The following is an 18,239-nucleotide window of genomic DNA, read 5'->3' as shown; positions in this document are numbered from 1 at the left end:
AGTCTGTTGGACCCACACAGAAAAAAAAGAAAGAAAATATTAAACAATAATTCAGAAGTAAAAAAAAAAAGAATAACAACGATAAATGGAAAAGCTTATCGCTGTTTAGGAAGATGAAAGAAAGAATAAATGAGGGTGAAGCTTTTGCAAAAGAATTATGTATGGTTTTACAATTCCGCCTGGTCAGTGATAAGAAGCAAGTTCTTATTTGTATTTTTGTGTTTAGATTAACCTATACAGTGTGTCCTCTTTTAATGCTTGAACAGCGTATTGATAAATACAAGAGGAGGATGGGGAATAATGTGGCGGGGTAAAGAGGGAGCAGGTGTACTGGGGGAGGGGCAGGGAGACGATGATAAACTGGGGCACAATGGGCAAGCAGAGCACCCAAGTAGAGCAGAGAGGAAAATGATCTGTCCGTCAGTTGATTGAATAACAAGCAGGACACGGGCTCGAATGAATTAACCTCGCACACGTCTTTGTTTGTTTTTTCTGCCTTCCTGCCTCTGTTACTTATTTGTACATCTTGTCATAATGTATTTCTAACCCTAACAACAGCCTTGACCCTCAGTTGAAGTCTCAGACATTCCATTGAGGACACTACATTGACTTTCTCGAACCTAAACCATAACCATTACTTGTTTAACCCTAACCAACCCTAACTCCATAACCTTAACCGAGACCTAACCTTAAATCTTCAGTTTGACATCAAATGATTAGTTTCATGGGGACTTGTTTTTTGTGCCGATAAGCCAGACAAGTCCTCATAGTGCGACTGATGTTGGCCCCAGCAACATGAGTAATACCAAATACAAAGATCCCTCTCTTACACACACACACACACACACACACACACACACACACACACACACACACACACACACACACACACACACACACACACACACACACACACACACACACACACACACACACACACACACACGGTAGCATGTGGCCAGAGGGGCCTGAAGTGGGGTGAGCTGAGGAAAAGAAAAGAGGGGGTATCATTAAGCAGTTTCCTTGGCAGATGGTGCCTCATTAGCTGTCCGCCCGCACAAGGAAACAACAATAGACATCATAACACTTACACACACACACACACACACACACACCCTACCCCCCCCCCCCCCCCCACACACACACACACACACACACAGAAACACACGCACACACGCTTATACGCAGGCACACAGGCGGTAACTGTGGCGCATGCAGCACATCATGTCTTCGTGGAGTTCAGCGGGGTCCTCTCGTTCGTGGCAACATTTTGACCTGAGGTAATGAACAGGAAACAGATCCCTGACGATACACACACTGTACTGTATTATAAACCCGAGGATTCAATATGCCTGCAAACACCCAAAAAATAATCACGTGGGTAGTCGGCGGACAGCTAGACAGGATGGATTTTGGACATCCTCCGATGTAGAGGGTGTGAAAATAACACGAACGCACTCGCCCACTCACAATATGCCAGGAGACTGAGCAGCTCAGTGCGAATACATGAGGAGGAAAATTATTCTGTCTGAAAACTCACTGAATAGAATGAAGCAAATGGATCCTATATTTAAAATAAACCCATGAGGGATAGTTCACCATCATCAGTTAAGAACTGATTGAAAATATCTCATCTTATTGGACGTCAGTCTTGTTTTTCTTGTTAGTCTTTAGAGTCCTTTCCTCTTGTCTTAATCGGTGGATTTTGTTTCTAAATTAAACCTTTCTGCATCATCCTCTCCCTCCCTCCCTCCCTCCCTCCCTCCCGCTTGATTATCTATTATTCTCTTCCTCTACATCCTATTACAACTCTCTTCTCTCCATTCACAGTGGTTTTGAGTCGACAGCAGCGAAGGGTCCAGCTTATGCGCATCCGACAGCGTGAAGAGAAGCTAAAAAAGGAGCGGGAGAACAAGAAGGGGAAGAAACGACAGACCCCGAAAACCGGCCACAAGCAGAAGGCCCAAACCCATCACCACCACCACCACCACCAGCAATATCACCACCCAGCCGCGTCCCACCCGCATCACCAAACCCAGGGCTCCCAGCCGCCTAAACTCCCTCCTCCGCAAACTGAGCCTGGCTACCACCGCAAGGTCAACCCTAAAAGACGCTTCGATGGAGACGTGCTGTCACCGGTAAAATGAAGTAGCCTCCTAAAATGAAGTAGCCTCCTAATTACCGCTGCCGTCCTCCGTCAGCATGGTTTACTCAAAAATCCCTAAACCGATTTCCATAACATTTTGTAGAGACATGGGTCATAACCCAAAGAAGAACCAATTTAGAGTGGATCCAGATAAACAGATACACTTTCTTTAACATGGCAAGGTAGTTTGAGGTGTCTAGTCTTTGGTAGAGGTGCATGGTCTCCAGAGCCCTTGTGCCTTCTGAGATTGTGGCTATATTGGTGGAAATCATGGTTTGATAAATATTCCAAGAATTTACCAAAAGTAGGCCCATTAAAAAACATTTGAAAAACATATATTTTCCTTTGTTTGACATTTTCTGAAAAAAATTGTATTTGTTTTCATTGGCAAGATGTAAATGAAAATATGGATACCACTCTCATGCCAGTTTCTTCAATATGATGGTGGAGCCAGCGGCAAGATTTAGCTTAGCTCTGGCTAAGCTTAAACTTTCACCAGGGTTCAACTGGTCACTGTTGCTTTTACACCGTTTTTAATCCATCAAACAATATGTTAATGTGAGGGAGCTTTTGACTTCCAGGTACTTGGGTCTTGTTTGTCTGCTAGCTCCACTTTCACAATAAATAAGTTTTGAAAATGTTGTACTTGAACTTTCACAATCTCATCATCTTCTGTTTGTCCACAGAGCTACATCAGGAGTTTCAGGGACAGGCAGACGGACAGACGGGTGTACTCCAACAGTCGCATGATGAGCCGCTCCCGGATGGCCGAACTCGACTACGACTGCGGCTCTCAGGTGCCCCTCACGGCCCCCAGCTGCCCCCCGGTCCGCATCTGAGGCGGCGAAATGCATAAATCCACTCAAACGGTCGCACAAACACAACAAGGCTGCTTGAAGACACTTTGTCGCAGTTTGGGATAGAAAACCTGACCTCACCGTGCCAACCTAATGAACTGCCTATCCCAACAGGATGAGTTCCTGAGATGGCTGGATTGAGTCCCATACTGGTTTGCTCCTCTCAGACCTGTTAAAGACAAACAGAGCAAGAGCTGATTGCTGTTGAAGGCAATGTGGTCAAATCTCTGGCATCATGAGTTATTTCCAGCTGTATCTGACTCTTTTTAATTTTGGGGTTGCTTCAAGCAATAAGAAGTAAAAATCCATTGGGATCAAATAAAAAAACCTTAAAACGCTAACGTCTCTATGCGCGGTTGTGCCATTTAAGATAAAACTGTCGTGTGGCATTTAAAGAATCAAGGTAAGAAAGGATTTCAGAGCTCTCAGAAGAAAACAATAAAACAACAGCTAATACTAAAACAGAGAGGCAGCTCTTCATTATTTGCTCCAATGAAAGGTCAAACAAGGTTTTCATGAGCCTGTTATCTTCACTGACAGTCTGTGAATCCAGACTTGGCAACAACAGTCTTGCTTCAAAATGCAGAAACAAAGACAGTTTTTTATGCCGTTTCTCCCACGAACGCTCCGTTTTCCAAGGAGAATGTGCTTCATCTCGCCGCTTTCCTCGTGCCCTCAGTTGCCAACTGGACGTGAGCAGGAGACACCTCCCTTCTTCTTTCTTTCCACTGACTTTGAAGCAATTGTGTATAACTCTGTTTGTTGACATGTCTCCAAGTGCTCCCATGTCCCCATGATTCCCCCAAAACAATCTACATTTACAGATCTGTTTAAAATGCTGTAAAAAACAATTAAGAGTTGTCTGATACATGGTCGTCTAGGAAACTAACTCGTTGATGTGAAAGGGGCCGAAACAAGACAGTGAAAATGTTAAATATCGTGTGTTTTGTGTGTGTGGACACATGAGCCCTGTGGCAAGTGATGGCTTGTACCAAATATCAGCCAGGGACGGGGGGGGGGTTCATGGTGATGTATGTAAAAATCTATTCTCCGTTGTTTTCACTCTTTTTTTACTCGATATACTGGTCCAGTTAAAATGAGAATCTTTTTGTTTAAAAGACTTAAATGATGAAAACACTGAAGAGCAAAAGGGGATTTAGAAAGGGGGATAATCTCCTGTAAAAGAGACTGAGTGAAAGTGAAAAGCATCTGCAATGGGCGCCCTCTACTGTTCACTATTGGACCTGCACCTTTTATGTATGAATATGTTTGTGTGCACATGCATTACATACCTTTCGCGTGTGATTCGCTTTTACATTCAGTTGTGGTAACACTGTTGTTGTGGTGAAGATGCAGTTTGCATTTTCAGTACAACAGAACTATTTTTGTTTTTTTCAACCTGTTCTGTTGCTTCCCACAATAAACAATGTTATCATTCCAACTGAGATTAAATGTTGCTGTAAAAATAAAGGCACTAAAATATCCCGAAATGCCACAACGAAATCCTCCGCAACAGTTTTGTCTTTTATTTATTTAATTTTAATTTTTTTCTGAGGTTTTGAAAAACAAAACAATCCTACAATACTTAAATACTGAAGTACTTCTAAATACTGAGGTGGGGCTTGGCTTCAGCAGACTTTGCAGTTCTTCGTGTGATGAACTCGGGACCGGAGGACTTTCACTCTAACCCATTACTGCATGAGAATCTCTGTGTAACTATGTGTCAGTGTTTCCGTGTGTCACTGTTGTCATGTAAAAATACTTCTGATTTCCAGTTTTATTTTCCTAGGGTGCACAAAACACTTTCAGCATTGATTGAATGGAGTTCAACTTGTAGAAGGATGTTGATCTGAAGTGATGTGCAGGATGCAGGAGTGAGCATCCTAATCTGAATATTTTCATTCAGCCCTGGTTTAGAAAAAAAAATGAAATTTATATCTGTGGTACAAGATTAGAAAAAAAAACTAAAAGCACCAAAATATTCAGTCTCAATGAAAAGATACGACTGCTGAGTTCTTCTTCTTCTCCTGCTCTTCCTCCTCCTCTTGCTGCTTCTTCTTCTTCTTCGCCCCTCCTCCTCATTGTTCTTCATTCTTCTTCTCATCCTCCTCCTCCTCCTCTTCTTTTTCTTCATTTACACTGTCCAGGTAAAGGGCTTTGAAAAGCCATTTGAATCATTTCACTGTGATATGCTAAGTCACCCTCTGTTCTGCTCTATGCGTCTGTATGTAAGTGGCTGTTCAGGTGTTATTCTGGGTTTTGCTTACATTCCAGTCCTGTTCACTTCTGTGGTTTCATTGTGGTGCAGTTGTGACACCATCACTGTCCTTGGAAGCAAAATGTTAAACTTTGACCTTTGTCTTGCTTGTAACCTGGGGACAAAGTGAATAATTGTTCTCCTCCTCTTCTTCCTTTGATTTGCTTTTCTTCCTATCATTCCCTGTGACTGCTTCTCACTTGTGAGTATATTTTGGGATAACGCCTTCATTGTAGATACTGAACTGTAAATAGTTTTTAAATGTACAAATGTTTGGTTCTGTTTTCATGTTTTACACCACGATCGCTTATGTCATGGAAATGATCCAGCGGATTATTTTCTAATGGAGTAGACTTGTTTTATATTGCGTTGTATGACACTGTATGTCCAGTTGGTTTCATTTGGCTGGGCGGTGGATGCACTTCTATCATTCTCCTCCTGTCTCATCCATGTGATGCTGAAAATCAACTATAACAAACTGAGCCTTGACTTTTGATTATCAGCAGTCATTAGCAATTCATTCATTGCGAGATGATGAATAATGATGTTCCGACCACCCTGTTTATTATGATTATTATTATGATTATTATGATTATGATTATTATTGTCATTGTTACTGCGCATGAATTTATATGGACCTAAAATATGATAAACATTGTGGTTCTACAACCTAATTGTCTTCCTGTCTCTCACTGTTCCACTGTTCCAACCTCCATTATTTGTGTCCAGCACTACAATACATGATACAACGATACCTAAACTTAAGCTAAATACTACAGTCAGATCAGATACTATATTAGGCTTATTCCAGTATTTAGCCTGGACGTTATATCTGCAGGTATTGTAGATCATCATAGATCAATAGGAAATGAGAAATTGCGGCATAGAAATGTAAAGCTCGAATTATGGTAATTCCGAAATAGTCACAATTCTAAAAAAGAAATAGCCGATATCCATATAAAACTTGTGTGTGTGTGTGTGTGTGTGTGTGTGTGTGTGTGTGTGTGAATGGGTGTGTGTGTGAATGGGTGTGTGAGAGAGAGAGAGAGAGTAGCAGGTATCCATAGGGGCGTGGCTGACCCACCTGTAAAGCATTAAGCAAACTACTCCTCAGTATATATACACAGAGCTGCCATCAGTTCTCCGGCAGTGTGTCAGTTCACCACACTCATGCTACAGCCTGTTTAGTTTCTGTACTTTTTGTTCTTGGAGCCCTGTTGTATTTGAGTCTTTCTGACTTTAGTCCTACAAGTCTTCAGGTTTTCTTCTCCTGCTGTTCCCTGCCTGCCTCAAAACTCACCTGCCACTCGGCCCTGCAGCTCTTTATTGTCACCTCTCCACCGTCACTCTGCTCAACTCTCAGGATTCTCTCTGTTAATTGCAATAGATTTGTTAAACATTCTCTGTGTTCTCTGTTCTGTACCTGGGTCCAGATTCAGACACTATGACACTTGTCATTGACAGAAGTGCAAAGAAACAATGACCGGGACAAAACGTTCTGAACAACATGGCTCCACTTCTTCTTCTTAATCTTTGTTGCTTCTTATTATCTCTAACTGATCTTGTGTGTCTGTGAATCAGCCCCCTCCGTCTTTCTCATTTTCTCTCTCACCCTCTCGGTCTCGCTCCCCTTCTTCGCTGCTTTATTTCTACTTTCCTCCTCCACTGCTCCACTTTTGTTCTTTTTTTTTTTGGTCTCCGCTGACATTTTCAGTCCAGTGACTTCATAAACAAAGTGCACAGACTGTAATGCTGTGCACTAATCTCCTTTCTGCCAGAAACAAATCATGACCGGGACCAGCTCATTAAAAGCCATTGTTCACTTTTCTCCGCCACCAAGACGACCCGGCTCTGCTGCTGATAACTTCAACAGAACGGCGACTTCCCATTTTCTTTATAAAAGTGAATTAAAAGTCAGAAGAGTGCTACGCTTGGCCGGGGTGCGGACCTAATGCAGTGGGTTTGAGCAGTTCATGAGGGAAGGAGAAGGAATGTTTGCTCTTTCTCAAAATAAAAAAAAAATCCAAACTGACAAATGGTGATAATAAATGCTTTTATTATTTTAGTTTTTTTTTTTTTGTCACAGTGAAGCACCAGACCCATGGTTAACCCATACGCACAATCAAAGACCCAGCACATGCTCTTTTGCTCAAACTTAAAATACATGACTGAGTTCCTTTTTTTCGTCACATGTTTTTGTGTTTCTGACATATTTCAAACGTCAGACCAACATCTCACTTTCCTTAAATCAGTTACACAAATCACAAGCCTTCTTCAATCAAATCATATTCTCATGCGTTTGCACAGAGAGACTGGAAATATGTGCAGGACCATTTGGAACTTATACTGGGCCAAAACGGCTACACCAAAGGTTTGTTGTGAATTGAAACTGCACTCTCGCCTTTGTATTGTTTGTAGACAAGATACTCAGGTCTTTATTTGAGAGACAGAAAGTAGCATGAACAAAGTGTAAATTCCTGGAATGCAGTGCATTGCACCTCCACAGCTCCACTATGATGTTTATTATGTATACAGTACATATACTGGTTGCATTCACTTTCATAATAGTTTTCCATTTAAATCGATCAGAGTTCTGTACCTAAAAATGGGCTCAGCTTATAAATCGTTGTAGTCGTCATAGGTAAATGTAAATGGTTGCACTATTCTTTTTATTCATTTATCATACATGGTGTTTCTTATGTTGCCTCTTGTTGTTTACATGATGTCTTGCTGGTGCTGTGTGGACTCGCTGACCACCTGAGGAGGCAAAGAAAGAGATAATACAACAATTAAAGAAGTAAAAAACAATAATTATGTTAGTTCTATAGATGATAGGTGAGAGTATTCTCTATCAACAGTGACAATACTGACAATATTGATGTTCACCTCTTGAGTGCAGGTTTTGTTTGTGCTGTGTGTGGGGGGGGGCACAGTGAGCACTGACAGTGGAGTGTTGCTGTCTATGTTAAAGTGTCCATACAGGGTCGGTGCAAACTACCAGATTTCCGGCGTTCATTTAAAAACTCTAGATGTTGCTGCAGTTTTGATCTCAACTCAGAAAAGTGTTATCTCTCTTTACATGCTATCAAACTCAGCTGTAAACTTTGGCCTATCGCAGACGGAGATGCAGGTGGAGAATAAACCAAAGTTAACAGAGGTATTTTCTTTTTAAATCTGGTAGTTTGCAGAAATCTAGTGAACTGGTGTCAAAGGGGAGGTGGGAACCAGACTTACACACTGGGCACTAGCGCCCTGGCTCATAGCATACTTCATCTGGGTGAGAATATACACAGCAACAAATCAACAACAACACACTGGATCCATTTGGTGTCATTTCTTCATAGATGAACAGTTTTATCAAATGATGTACTGCAAGGTTGTGTGCATGTTCTATGAGACTCTGGGATGTCTGTGCATGGACTTCTTCACATATAAATACATGCTGAGACATATATGTTGTGAGTGTGCTCATACCTCTCCATCGCGGGTCTCAATGGTCTTGATGAGAACAGTTTTCTTGGAGTGAACCTCTGATGAGCGTTGATGCTGGGACTCAGGACTGGTCTCTGCAAGAACACATTCACTCAGCTCTTATACTCATACTTTAAACTCTGCTGCAGTTCCACTGAGCTCATGTACTTTACAGACACTTGTTGTTGCTACCAGAGGTGTAATAAGCATTGAAGATGATGACATGCCTTGCACTTTATGGGGACAGCCATCAATAAACTCATATTCATAAATACGAACTGTACGGAAGGTGTCGACACAATTGCTCACTACATCTGTAAATACATTTGATGAGGAGGCCAGGTTGTGAGTTTATCGATGTGTGGCTTTGTGATGGTTGCCTCTGTGGATCACAGAGCTGTTGAGGTTTGACACATCACATATCACCACACAGTGGTCAGAATGTGATGCTGCAGATTTGCTACCCTCAAAATGGCAACCACCATATACAGTCACATGCTATAATTAGTCCTTTTGTATCCCTTCATCGACTCATCTGGAATGTAAAATGGATTTTTATGTTTGGAGAAAAGAATGCGTGGTTTTTACCTCTGAATCCAATGGTGGAATAAGAAGTCTGGACAGGCCCAGTGGTGGTGATCCTGTGAAGAGGATGAACATTCAATGCAACATTAATATATGCATATATGCAAGTTACACATCTCAGTGAGAAAAGTACGATTATGATGTCGGCTTGGGACTAATACTGCCTGACTTCACAGCACGCAAACACACACCTGCTCTCCTCTCCCTCCAGCAGCTTCCTGTAGGTGGCAATTTCAATATCAAGGGCCATCTTCACATTGAGGAGGTCCTGGTACTCTCTCAGGTGGCGGGCCATATCATCCTTTAAATCAGAAAATGATTTATTACCTATTCAAATACACTTCTCACCAAACAAAACAATGCTATATATTACTGTTCCCAGTCAGTGATGCAGTGGATAAATCCATGAGCTCTAGTTAACGATTATCACCAGAGTGAGCATTAACCTGAATTGAGTATTTTCATGGCCTAAGGAGTAAGTGTAAAACCTCTATGCTGATTACCTTCATCTTATTGATGTCTTCCTCCAGCCTTGTGATGGTATCAGCGTAACTGGTGGCTTCACGGCCCATGCGATCCTCCATATCTCTCATCTGGCGCAGCAGAGACTCATTCTAGAAGAGAAGTGAGACATGAAGTTAATAGTGGGGAAAGTGTGGCCCGAAAATAGAATGAAAGAGATAGACAGAAGGGGGAAAATGGAGGTGTGTGCAGGCAGAATGTATGTGAAAGAAAAGACAGCCTTTTCATAACCAGAATAAGTAATGAACTAAGTGCATTCAATGAAGCTGATACTCACGGTGCCTTTCAGTGAGTCGATCTCGCAGGTGTAGGACTGGATCTGGTGTCTGTACTCCATGCTCTCCTGTTTGGCCGTACGCAGTGCATCGTTGTTCTTGTTCACAGCCTGGCTCAAATCAGTCACCTGAGAGGAGAGAGGACAAAGTTATAGCAGTTGCAATAAAAGCTGAAATAGACTATCACTCTCTGTCTGTGTGTGTGTGTGTGTGTGTGTGTGTGTGTGTGTGATATATGAACTGTATTTGTGCTTCCACCACACCTTAGACTTGTACCATTCCTCAGCCTCTGAGATGTTCTTGGCGGCGATGCCCTCGTACTGCATGCGGATGTCCCTCAGAGCAGCGGTCAGGTCGGGCTTGGACATGTCCATCTGGACCTGGACCTGGGTTTCCTGCATCTGGCCCTGCAGCTCATGGATTTCCTGAGAGGAGAGAATAAAGCAATTTTTCATTAAAGATATATATTGATATTAATGATAAATAGGAAAGAATGACTTGTGTTGGGTTTTAAAGAAAAAGAAACAGAGCAAAGATATAATTTAAAGGACCAGTGTGTAGAATTTAGTGACATCTAGTGGTGACATTGCAGATTGCAACCATATGAATACCTTTCCCCTCACACATCTCATGTAACATAAAAACAAGAAAAAAAACCTCTCTAGAACCAGAGTTAGTTTTTTTTCCATTCTGCACTACTGTAGAAACAAGTATTATCGAACCTTACTCCTAATGTAGCTTTGAGGGGCTCATTCCAAGGTAACAAAAAAATATTGTTAATGTTTCAGTGGATTATACACTAATACAAATTTCATTATGCACTAATAAAAACATTATTCTAATGATATATATTTTTATATTTTTTTGCCAATAGACCCCCCTTAATCCTACTGGACTAAACCTTCTCTGTCCCATAATCAAAAACACTTTGAGACTATCTTGACATTGGAATATAGAACAATGTATGATCTATGTCCTATAAGTAACATTATTGAAATATAAGTATCAATCCCAAAATAACCCAGTATCTGATCTGTGAAGTTTAAAAAACTGACTGGCCTCACTCAGCTGTCCTCCAGTCTGACTGAACGATAAAAATAGCTTTGCATCTGTTCACATGCACACACATATGCACACACACACACACAGACACAGCAGCTGACATGCTCTCTTTAACCTATCAGCAGCTCAGCATTTCTGAGAGGTCAGAGTGGAGGCAGGGAAGACAAAAAATGACAGGAGGGGCCCTGAGGTGGGCCAGCATGTGTCTGAGTGTGTGTCTTTTGATGTCTGAAAGCGAATCTGCACAAATGTCTGTGTTGCACTTAGTGAATTGCTCTGTAGAAGAGCGAAAACGATGACGTGCGTGCGATAGAGCTGAGAGAAAATGAGTGGGAGAATGTGTGAGTGTGTATTATAAATACATTTTAATATTAACGGCCGTGTTTAAGTGTGAAATATTTGATCCCCCGGCGTGCCGACAGAGGCTCAGGTCTGAAGTTGAGGATCTGCTATATGATACAGCACACACCCCTTACACACATAGCACATAGATATATTACTGTAGGCGTGTCTCGGTGGAGACAGCCAGATAAGATTTATAGTCGGAACAACGAACCTCCTCATGGATCTTCTTGAGGAAGGCGATCTCCTCCTGCAGACTCTCAATGCGTCTCTCCAGGTCCAGCCTGGCCAGAGTGGCATTGTCTACATCCTGGACGCAAACACAAAACGCAAAACAGACACACAATTAACCAACAGGAAAGGTAAGAGGGTGTAGAAGAAACAGGAAATTGAGGGGAGTCAAGTGATTGACGAGAAGGATAAAAGTGGAATGAGGGTAACCACTGGAGAATGAGACTGAAGGAAATTTTTTACTCAGAACATTGAGGCGATAACCACTTAATATATGCAGGAGTGAAATTATGGAAATGGAGGACATACGGCTCTGAAAGCAGACAGGTTGCTCTCAGCCTCTTCCTTCTGATGAACCTCCTCCTGCAGTCTGCAGAGAACAGGAGTCGTAGAGATTGTGGAAAAAGAGCAAAAACAGAAAACAGTGGAGTTGAAACATAAGCTATTTACAAACTGAACAACTGTGTGTGAGAGCATGGCGTCCTCTCCAGAGACCAATTACAGATAAACTAGTTGCAACCTCTCTACAACCTTCTGCTCTCTGCTCTGACACGTTGCAATCCAACATTTATTTTTTTTACATGCACCCGTACACACACAAACTCTTACACCCTTGTGCAGTTGCTCTTTGAGGCCTAAAGCTGTGGCGCAGCTGCTCTCACAATGTCACAAGGGTGACGGTGACAAAGGAGCAGGAGTCTGCCCTTGGCTGCTGCTGTTTCCAGAATTAACATTTCACTGTTCACCCTGAACAACTGGGACCTGGAAGTTGTAGACAGTGCGATGTTGGTTCAGGGGGGTCACTGCTTGGTCATTTTTTGCTTATTCAAATGTTTGTGAAATGCTAATTTGAATATTTTCCTAGAACAGCACTTTTAACATACTGTGTGGTAAAATGTATGTATTTATTCACATTAGTTGGAATTGATGGACAGCACTTAGCAGATTATACATATTTAACCTCCACAGAACATATTTTCATAAAACTTTTCACCTGTGCCGTTCCCTTTAATATTCCTGAAGTCCTTACAGTTGTTTAATTTACTGTGTGTGTGTGTGTGTGTGTGTGTGTGTGTGTGTGTGTGTGTGTGTGTGTGTGTGTGTCTTTGTGTGTATATGTGTGTGTGTGTGTGTGGCAAATTCATTTTTTTGTGTGTTTTGTCGGGACAGCAAAGAAGGGAGAAATGAAATTGGTCGGATAACACTTTTCTATGATATGTAATTTGTGGTTCATCCTATGGGTGGATGTGTGAGTCTGCAGGCATGCATTGAAACTGTTGGCAGGCAGGATTATTTTTTGATCTCCTTCAGAGCAGCAGGTGCTTCACTCGGTGCTGCAGGCAACAATTTAAAAAGGGCTGATAAAGAGAAAGTGTGTGTGTGTGTGTGTGTGTGTGCTTACATGTACACTTAAATTCAAGTGATGTTGCTCGCTGTTGCAGTGACAGAAATTCTAAATTCATAGAGCTGACCTAGTAGCTACAAATAGGCAATTCAGAGTTACACCCACATCACAGCTCTCTCCCTAACACACACCCACTCACACACACACACAGACACACACATACATGTAACAGGCTGTGTGGCTCTGGCGACAAGTCTTCCTGTCTGTCTCTTGTGTTGCTGTCTGTCTGCCTGAAACTTTCCCCGTCCATCTTTCTCAACTTCTGAGTCTCTCTCTCTCTCTCTCTCTTCACTTTTTTCCGGTTACATCTCTTGTGAATAAATTACAAAACACTCCGCTCATCCTCAAACCTCTTCTTCATTAACTTGTTTTTACTTTTCCTCCAAAACACCACAGGAAACTGGTGAGTGACAATGGAAGCCAGATGTTGCTTTTTAAAATCTTCCATTGCATTGATTACAAAAAACTGACACGAACATTTAATCTACTCAAAACAGGTACAAGATAAATATTCAAGACACAAGTTTTCTCTTCCCAGACTTCTGGAAACAACCAAATGAATCAACCGGTGCAGGAACTTTGGTTATACTAGTCACCATATATAGATGTGCTAGTTGTATGGAGTAGAAGTATCACAATTATTTAACAATTTATTATTTAATACAGTTATTAACTTTCTGCAACTTTCAAAGGTCAAACATCTTTCTGAGCTAGCGTCAGCCTCTGGCTAAGTGCGTCTCTCTTCTGTGCTCTCTCTCTGTTTAAACCATGAAAGATATCAGCATCACCTTCACAGTAGCGTTGAAAAAAATCTAAATTCCTCCTACACCTTTCTGTCATTAATCCATTCATCCACACAATCGATGCAACAAAGGTTACCTCATCTTCACTTTCTGCAGGTCATCAGCCAGGTTGTCTCTCTCCACCTCCACTCGGGCGCGCTGGTTGGAGATGGCCTCTATCTGCCTCCTCAGCTCCCTCATTTCGTCCTCGTACATCTCAGACACGCGCCCGGGCCCCTCGCGGCCCCTCAGCTTCTCAATCTCCACCGTCAGGGTCGCATTCTGCTGCTCCAGGAAACGCACCTTCTCGATGTAGCTGGCAAAGCGGTCGTTGAGGTGCTGGAGCTCGGCCTTCTCGTTGGTCCTTGTGTTGAGGAAGTCCTGGTTCATGGCGTCGGCCAGGTTGAAGTCGAGTTTCTCGCCGGAGTAGGTGCGCATGGCTGTGGAGGAGCCATACCCAGCCCCTCCAGCACCAGAGGACACCCTGTAGCTGGAATATGAGGGGATGGCGGAGCTCTTGGCCTCGTAGACTCTGCTTGACATGTGGCTTGAAGAGCTGCGGCCTCCTCCTCCTCCTCCAGAGGAGGAGAAGTGGGAAGACATCGGGGTTGAACCGACACCAGAGCCGAAGGTGCGGCGGTACGAGGAGGCCGACTGGGCTGATGAGGCGAAGGACTTGCTCATGGCTGGTTCACTGTTTGGTTTGGCTTGTGGTGTTGATGGAGCTGCTTGAGATGCTGAGACCCAACTGTCCCACTGGGCAACTGGGAGGGAGAGTAAGTGAAGAAATGTCGGGCGCAGAGTGGAGCTATTTGTAGAGCTACCACACCCATGCACGCCCCAAGCCCTCCTCTCTGTCCTCCCACCTTCTCCATTCACCCAATTCTGTACACCCCCTACTCCACACCCCTCCATTCCACCCTATTCTCCTTTCAGAAGGCCAAACGTGAAGAAGTTCGGATTGGACCCACTGTTTCCCCGTTTTGTAGCTTATAGAGTCTATTCGGACCAAATCTCAAGGCTTCTTGAGTCGGAGCACAACTTGAGTCTCATTTTTTATCATCTTGGCTTCATTTTGCCTCCTTTTCCTAAAAGTGATCTAATCCTCTTTTGTTGACCTGACAAATTGATTTCAAATCCATTTGTATCGTATGATGTCGGGTGTAAATGATTGCTTTTTGAATGACCTGGCTCCTCTTTAATTTCAGGAGAGTTAATAATAGTGAAAGTGCATTTTTGTAATCAGTTTCTTTGCAGTCTCCTGATAAGTCATCCATTATCCTACGAGCCTTTCCTCTACAATCTCCTCCCCCTTTTCAGCCTCTCATTCCTCTCCCCCCTTGTCACTCCTGTTGCCAGGCCCTGGATTCAGCTGTCGAAGGGGTCTGGTTTCAACGGCGGCCTTGTGCTTGCATGTGTGTGTGTGTGTTTGCTTGGATGGAGACCCGACTGAGTGAGTGAGCAAGTCAGTCAGTCTCTGTATTTGTGTGGGAAGTTGGATTTTACCTAAACATGAGCCGGCTAATCATTGACGTAGCTTCACATAGCCTCAGGACATTCACTGTCATTCAGCTTGATTTCATTTTTATGGAGCAACGGAACATAAAAGCACATGGACTATCTTCCTGTTCTCAGATTCCCTCTCCATTTCAAAACCTTCAAATGACCATGAACATATCCAAGCATGCGATATGGATGTTTAGCATTGTACCAATGCTGCCACATCAGAACTGATTATGCCATGTTTGATTTACTGCTCCGCCGTAGAGTTTCCATAGAGTTATGTATCTGCCCTTGGTTACATAAGCAGCAGAGCGGGTTGGCTGATAGAGCCGCTGCCAGGAAGGTCGCATACTCCATCTCGCTATAAGGGCTCTTTCCCTGTGGTTACTCACAACATGAGTGAGCGTAGAAATGTGCAAATCATCCCTGCACTGTCTGGTTACATGCAACATTTGAGGTTTTTTTATAATGCTGCATATGAATCAGTGAATTGTGTGTATATTCATCAATTTGAGGTACATAATGTTTTCACATGGATAAAGTTATTATAGGTAGAATGTTGCAAATGTTTAATTACACATCCAGCACATGCACAGCAAAATTAGCTTTGTTTTCCTGATATTTTGTCTGTTCTAATCATCACTTCCTTCTTTTATTGTATGACGTGATTCATAAGTAAGTTTCTTATACTCCATCTGTCTGTTGTTTGGTGCTGGGCAGTTAGCACAATTAATGGATTTCCCTGGGGGTCAAAAAAATGGCCGCCTGCTGATTGAAACATGGCTGAGCAGCTTAAACTGAATCTAATTTTAGAAAATGTGTGGGGCATATCAACAATTCACAGTTTAAAGTTGGTTAAGATTAAAAAGAAACTCCACGTAGTTGAATGGGTAGATAATTCTTTGATTAATTTTTTCACATTATATCTTACCCATGAATAAACGTCTTGCGTATGCTCCAATTTTACCAAAAAATGACGTAGTGAAGTTGACCTTTGACCTAATTGGACATCACTTTCTCATTTTATTGACATTTGCGAAGAAATTGTGTCCTAATCAGTGAATAAATTCTTGAGATTCTTCCATATACATGTTTTGTGGGGTCACAGTGACATAAAACTTTACTCATGCACCCCCGAAGTGGAACTATTGTGCCTAAAGTAATGAAATTCCCTCCAGATGCTCCTGATGTATTGCATTACCAACAATGGAATGGATGTAAAAAAACACAATGAATTTGACCTTTGACAGCCAAAATCTTATCAGTTCATTTTTGAGACCGTGTGAGTGTTTTGACAGATTTGAAGAAATTCCCTCAAGGTGTTCACAGGATAAACTTAAAAAGAACCAAAGGGTTTAGGTTGAGCAGGCAGTGATGTATGGGTAAGCTGATGAAAAAAGTGTATGTGCAAGTCTCTTGTTTCAAAAATCTGTGTGTGTGTGTGTGTGTGTGTGTGTGTGTGTGTGTGTGTGTGTGTTTGTGTGTGTATGTGAGCGTTAATGAATGCTTGTGGTCTATAACCGACTGACATGACTCGTGAGGCATCTCTACCCTTCCCTGTGTCACAAGACCTGCACCTCTACTTTTGTGTGGTGCTAAATGCTCCTCTGAGAGCTGAATAGACCCATAACATTTAGCAGAATTCCTACACAAGTCAGACATTTGAATGCCCTGCACACTCACACAGAGGATTTTCAGTTCCACCTCCTGTCGGGTTAAATCCTGTTAAAAACAAAAATCTGTGGACCAATAAGAATGAAAACGGGGTAAGGTCATCCTGCACACAGTCCTGAGACAAGGTTCAACCAGGCAACAGTGGAATCACCTGCATGGGTGGACCATGGGTTTGCCAAAGCTTTATTAACAATCCAATCTTAACAACAGGCATACGTAAAATGACCGTCAAATAAATCGTACAAACACATTCTGCTGAGACTCCAAGTTTTTAAACTTTCAACATTTCTGACTGGCATCAAACAGGAAACATTGTGTTAGTGCACTGTGCGTGTGTGAGTGTCCATGTGTGTGTGTGTGCTTGTGGGAGTTGGAGGGGCCGTCGTGTGGGGTCATGCGTGTATTTGCGTTTCAAAAAGCAGTGTGTGTGTGTCTGTGTGTGTGTCTGTGTGTGTGTCTGTGTGTGTGTGTGTGTGTGTGTGTGTGTGTGTGTGTGCGTGGGTGTGTGTCAGCTGCTACTGGTGTCAGTACTATTTTTAGCTCTTCCCGTATGAACTCTGTTGTCCAGTCACTTTCCCAAAGGATCATGGGAGTGAACACAGAGCCTGATACCCGCAATAAAAATAAAAATAATGATGCGACTTTTACTGACATCCCCTGTATAAATATAACCGCTGACAATCAAACTCTAGTGTCTAATATCAAATGAAAATAAGGTTTGACTTAAAATTAAAGCTGCAGCACAGAACCAATCTATGTATGTCAGATCTTATTTTGTAGCAGCTAAAAGAGAAGCTATTGTTAAACACACTGTGACACACAATCGAGAGTTGTTCGCATTTTTTAAATTATCATTTTCAAATATGTTTAACTTTAAAAATGTCTGAGAAGTTCTTCATTTTCCCTGAAAGATAAAACTACAAAAACATGAATCCATTATCTATTAAGCTTATCCTTTGAGGTTTAGCTAGACCCAATTCCAGCTGACACGTCTTCCTCATTTCCCTCACGTATGTTGTCCTGGTTCCTTTTTCATTTAATCATGCACTTGTCTTCCTGTTCCACCTGTGTCTAGTTGTTGTGGTCTCTTTACACTGTGGACTGTGGACTTTGCCCACTGCAAAAAC

General features: G+C 42.3%; 2 protein-coding genes across 2 annotated transcripts in view; one reads left to right on the top strand and one right to left on the bottom strand.

Moving 5' to 3' along the window:
- Window positions 1-3,596, top strand: part of tmem198a (transmembrane protein 198a) — a 29,515-nt gene extending 25,919 nt beyond the window's left edge. Inside the window, exons 6-7 of the mRNA XM_034573792.1 lie at window positions 1,831-2,138; window positions 2,833-3,596. Coding sequence (XP_034429683.1) covers window positions 1,831-2,138; window positions 2,833-2,985 — 461 coding nt within the window. The 3' untranslated portion in view covers window positions 2,986-3,596. The remainder of the gene's footprint in view (window positions 1-1,830; window positions 2,139-2,832) is intronic.
- Window positions 3,597-7,309: 3,713 nt separating this feature from the next.
- On the bottom strand, window positions 7,310-14,724 carry LOC117754690 (desmin-like). Its single transcript, XM_034573784.1, has 10 exons — window positions 14,033-14,724; window positions 12,058-12,118; window positions 11,732-11,827; window positions 10,377-10,538; window positions 10,116-10,241; window positions 9,820-9,930; window positions 9,508-9,617; window positions 9,320-9,372; window positions 8,735-8,826; window positions 7,310-8,017 (listed from the first exon to the last, which is right to left on the bottom strand). Exons 1-10 carry the CDS (start codon window positions 14,617-14,619, stop codon window positions 7,976-7,978), a joined length of 1,440 nt encoding a protein of 479 aa, XP_034429675.1. The 5' UTR covers window positions 14,620-14,724; the 3' UTR covers window positions 7,310-7,975.
- Window positions 14,725-18,239: the final 3,515 nt, after the last annotated feature.

This window comes from Hippoglossus hippoglossus, chromosome 21, assembly GCF_009819705.1.
Source record: "Hippoglossus hippoglossus isolate fHipHip1 chromosome 21, fHipHip1.pri, whole genome shotgun sequence".
Taxonomy (NCBI): Eukaryota; Metazoa; Chordata; class Actinopteri; order Pleuronectiformes; family Pleuronectidae; genus Hippoglossus; species Hippoglossus hippoglossus.
Note: the sequence above shows the minus strand (reverse complement) of the source record. Positions and strands in the feature narration are given on the sequence as shown.

Bases quoted from the DNA above. Each gene is read 5' to 3' on its own strand.
- LOC117754690 (XM_034573784.1), bottom strand. From the start codon at position 14,619: ATGAGCAAGTCCTTCGCCTCATCAGCCCAGTCGGCCTCCTCGTACCGC. The intron at 11,828-12,057 runs GTATGTCCTCCA...GTTTGCGTCCAG, and splicing joins ACCTGTCTGCTTTCAGAGCC to GATGTAGACAATGCCACTCT. The intron at 9,373-9,507 runs GTGTGTGTTTGC...TCCTCTTCACAG, and splicing joins CTGGAGGGAGAGGAGAGCAG to GATCACCACCACTGGGCCTG.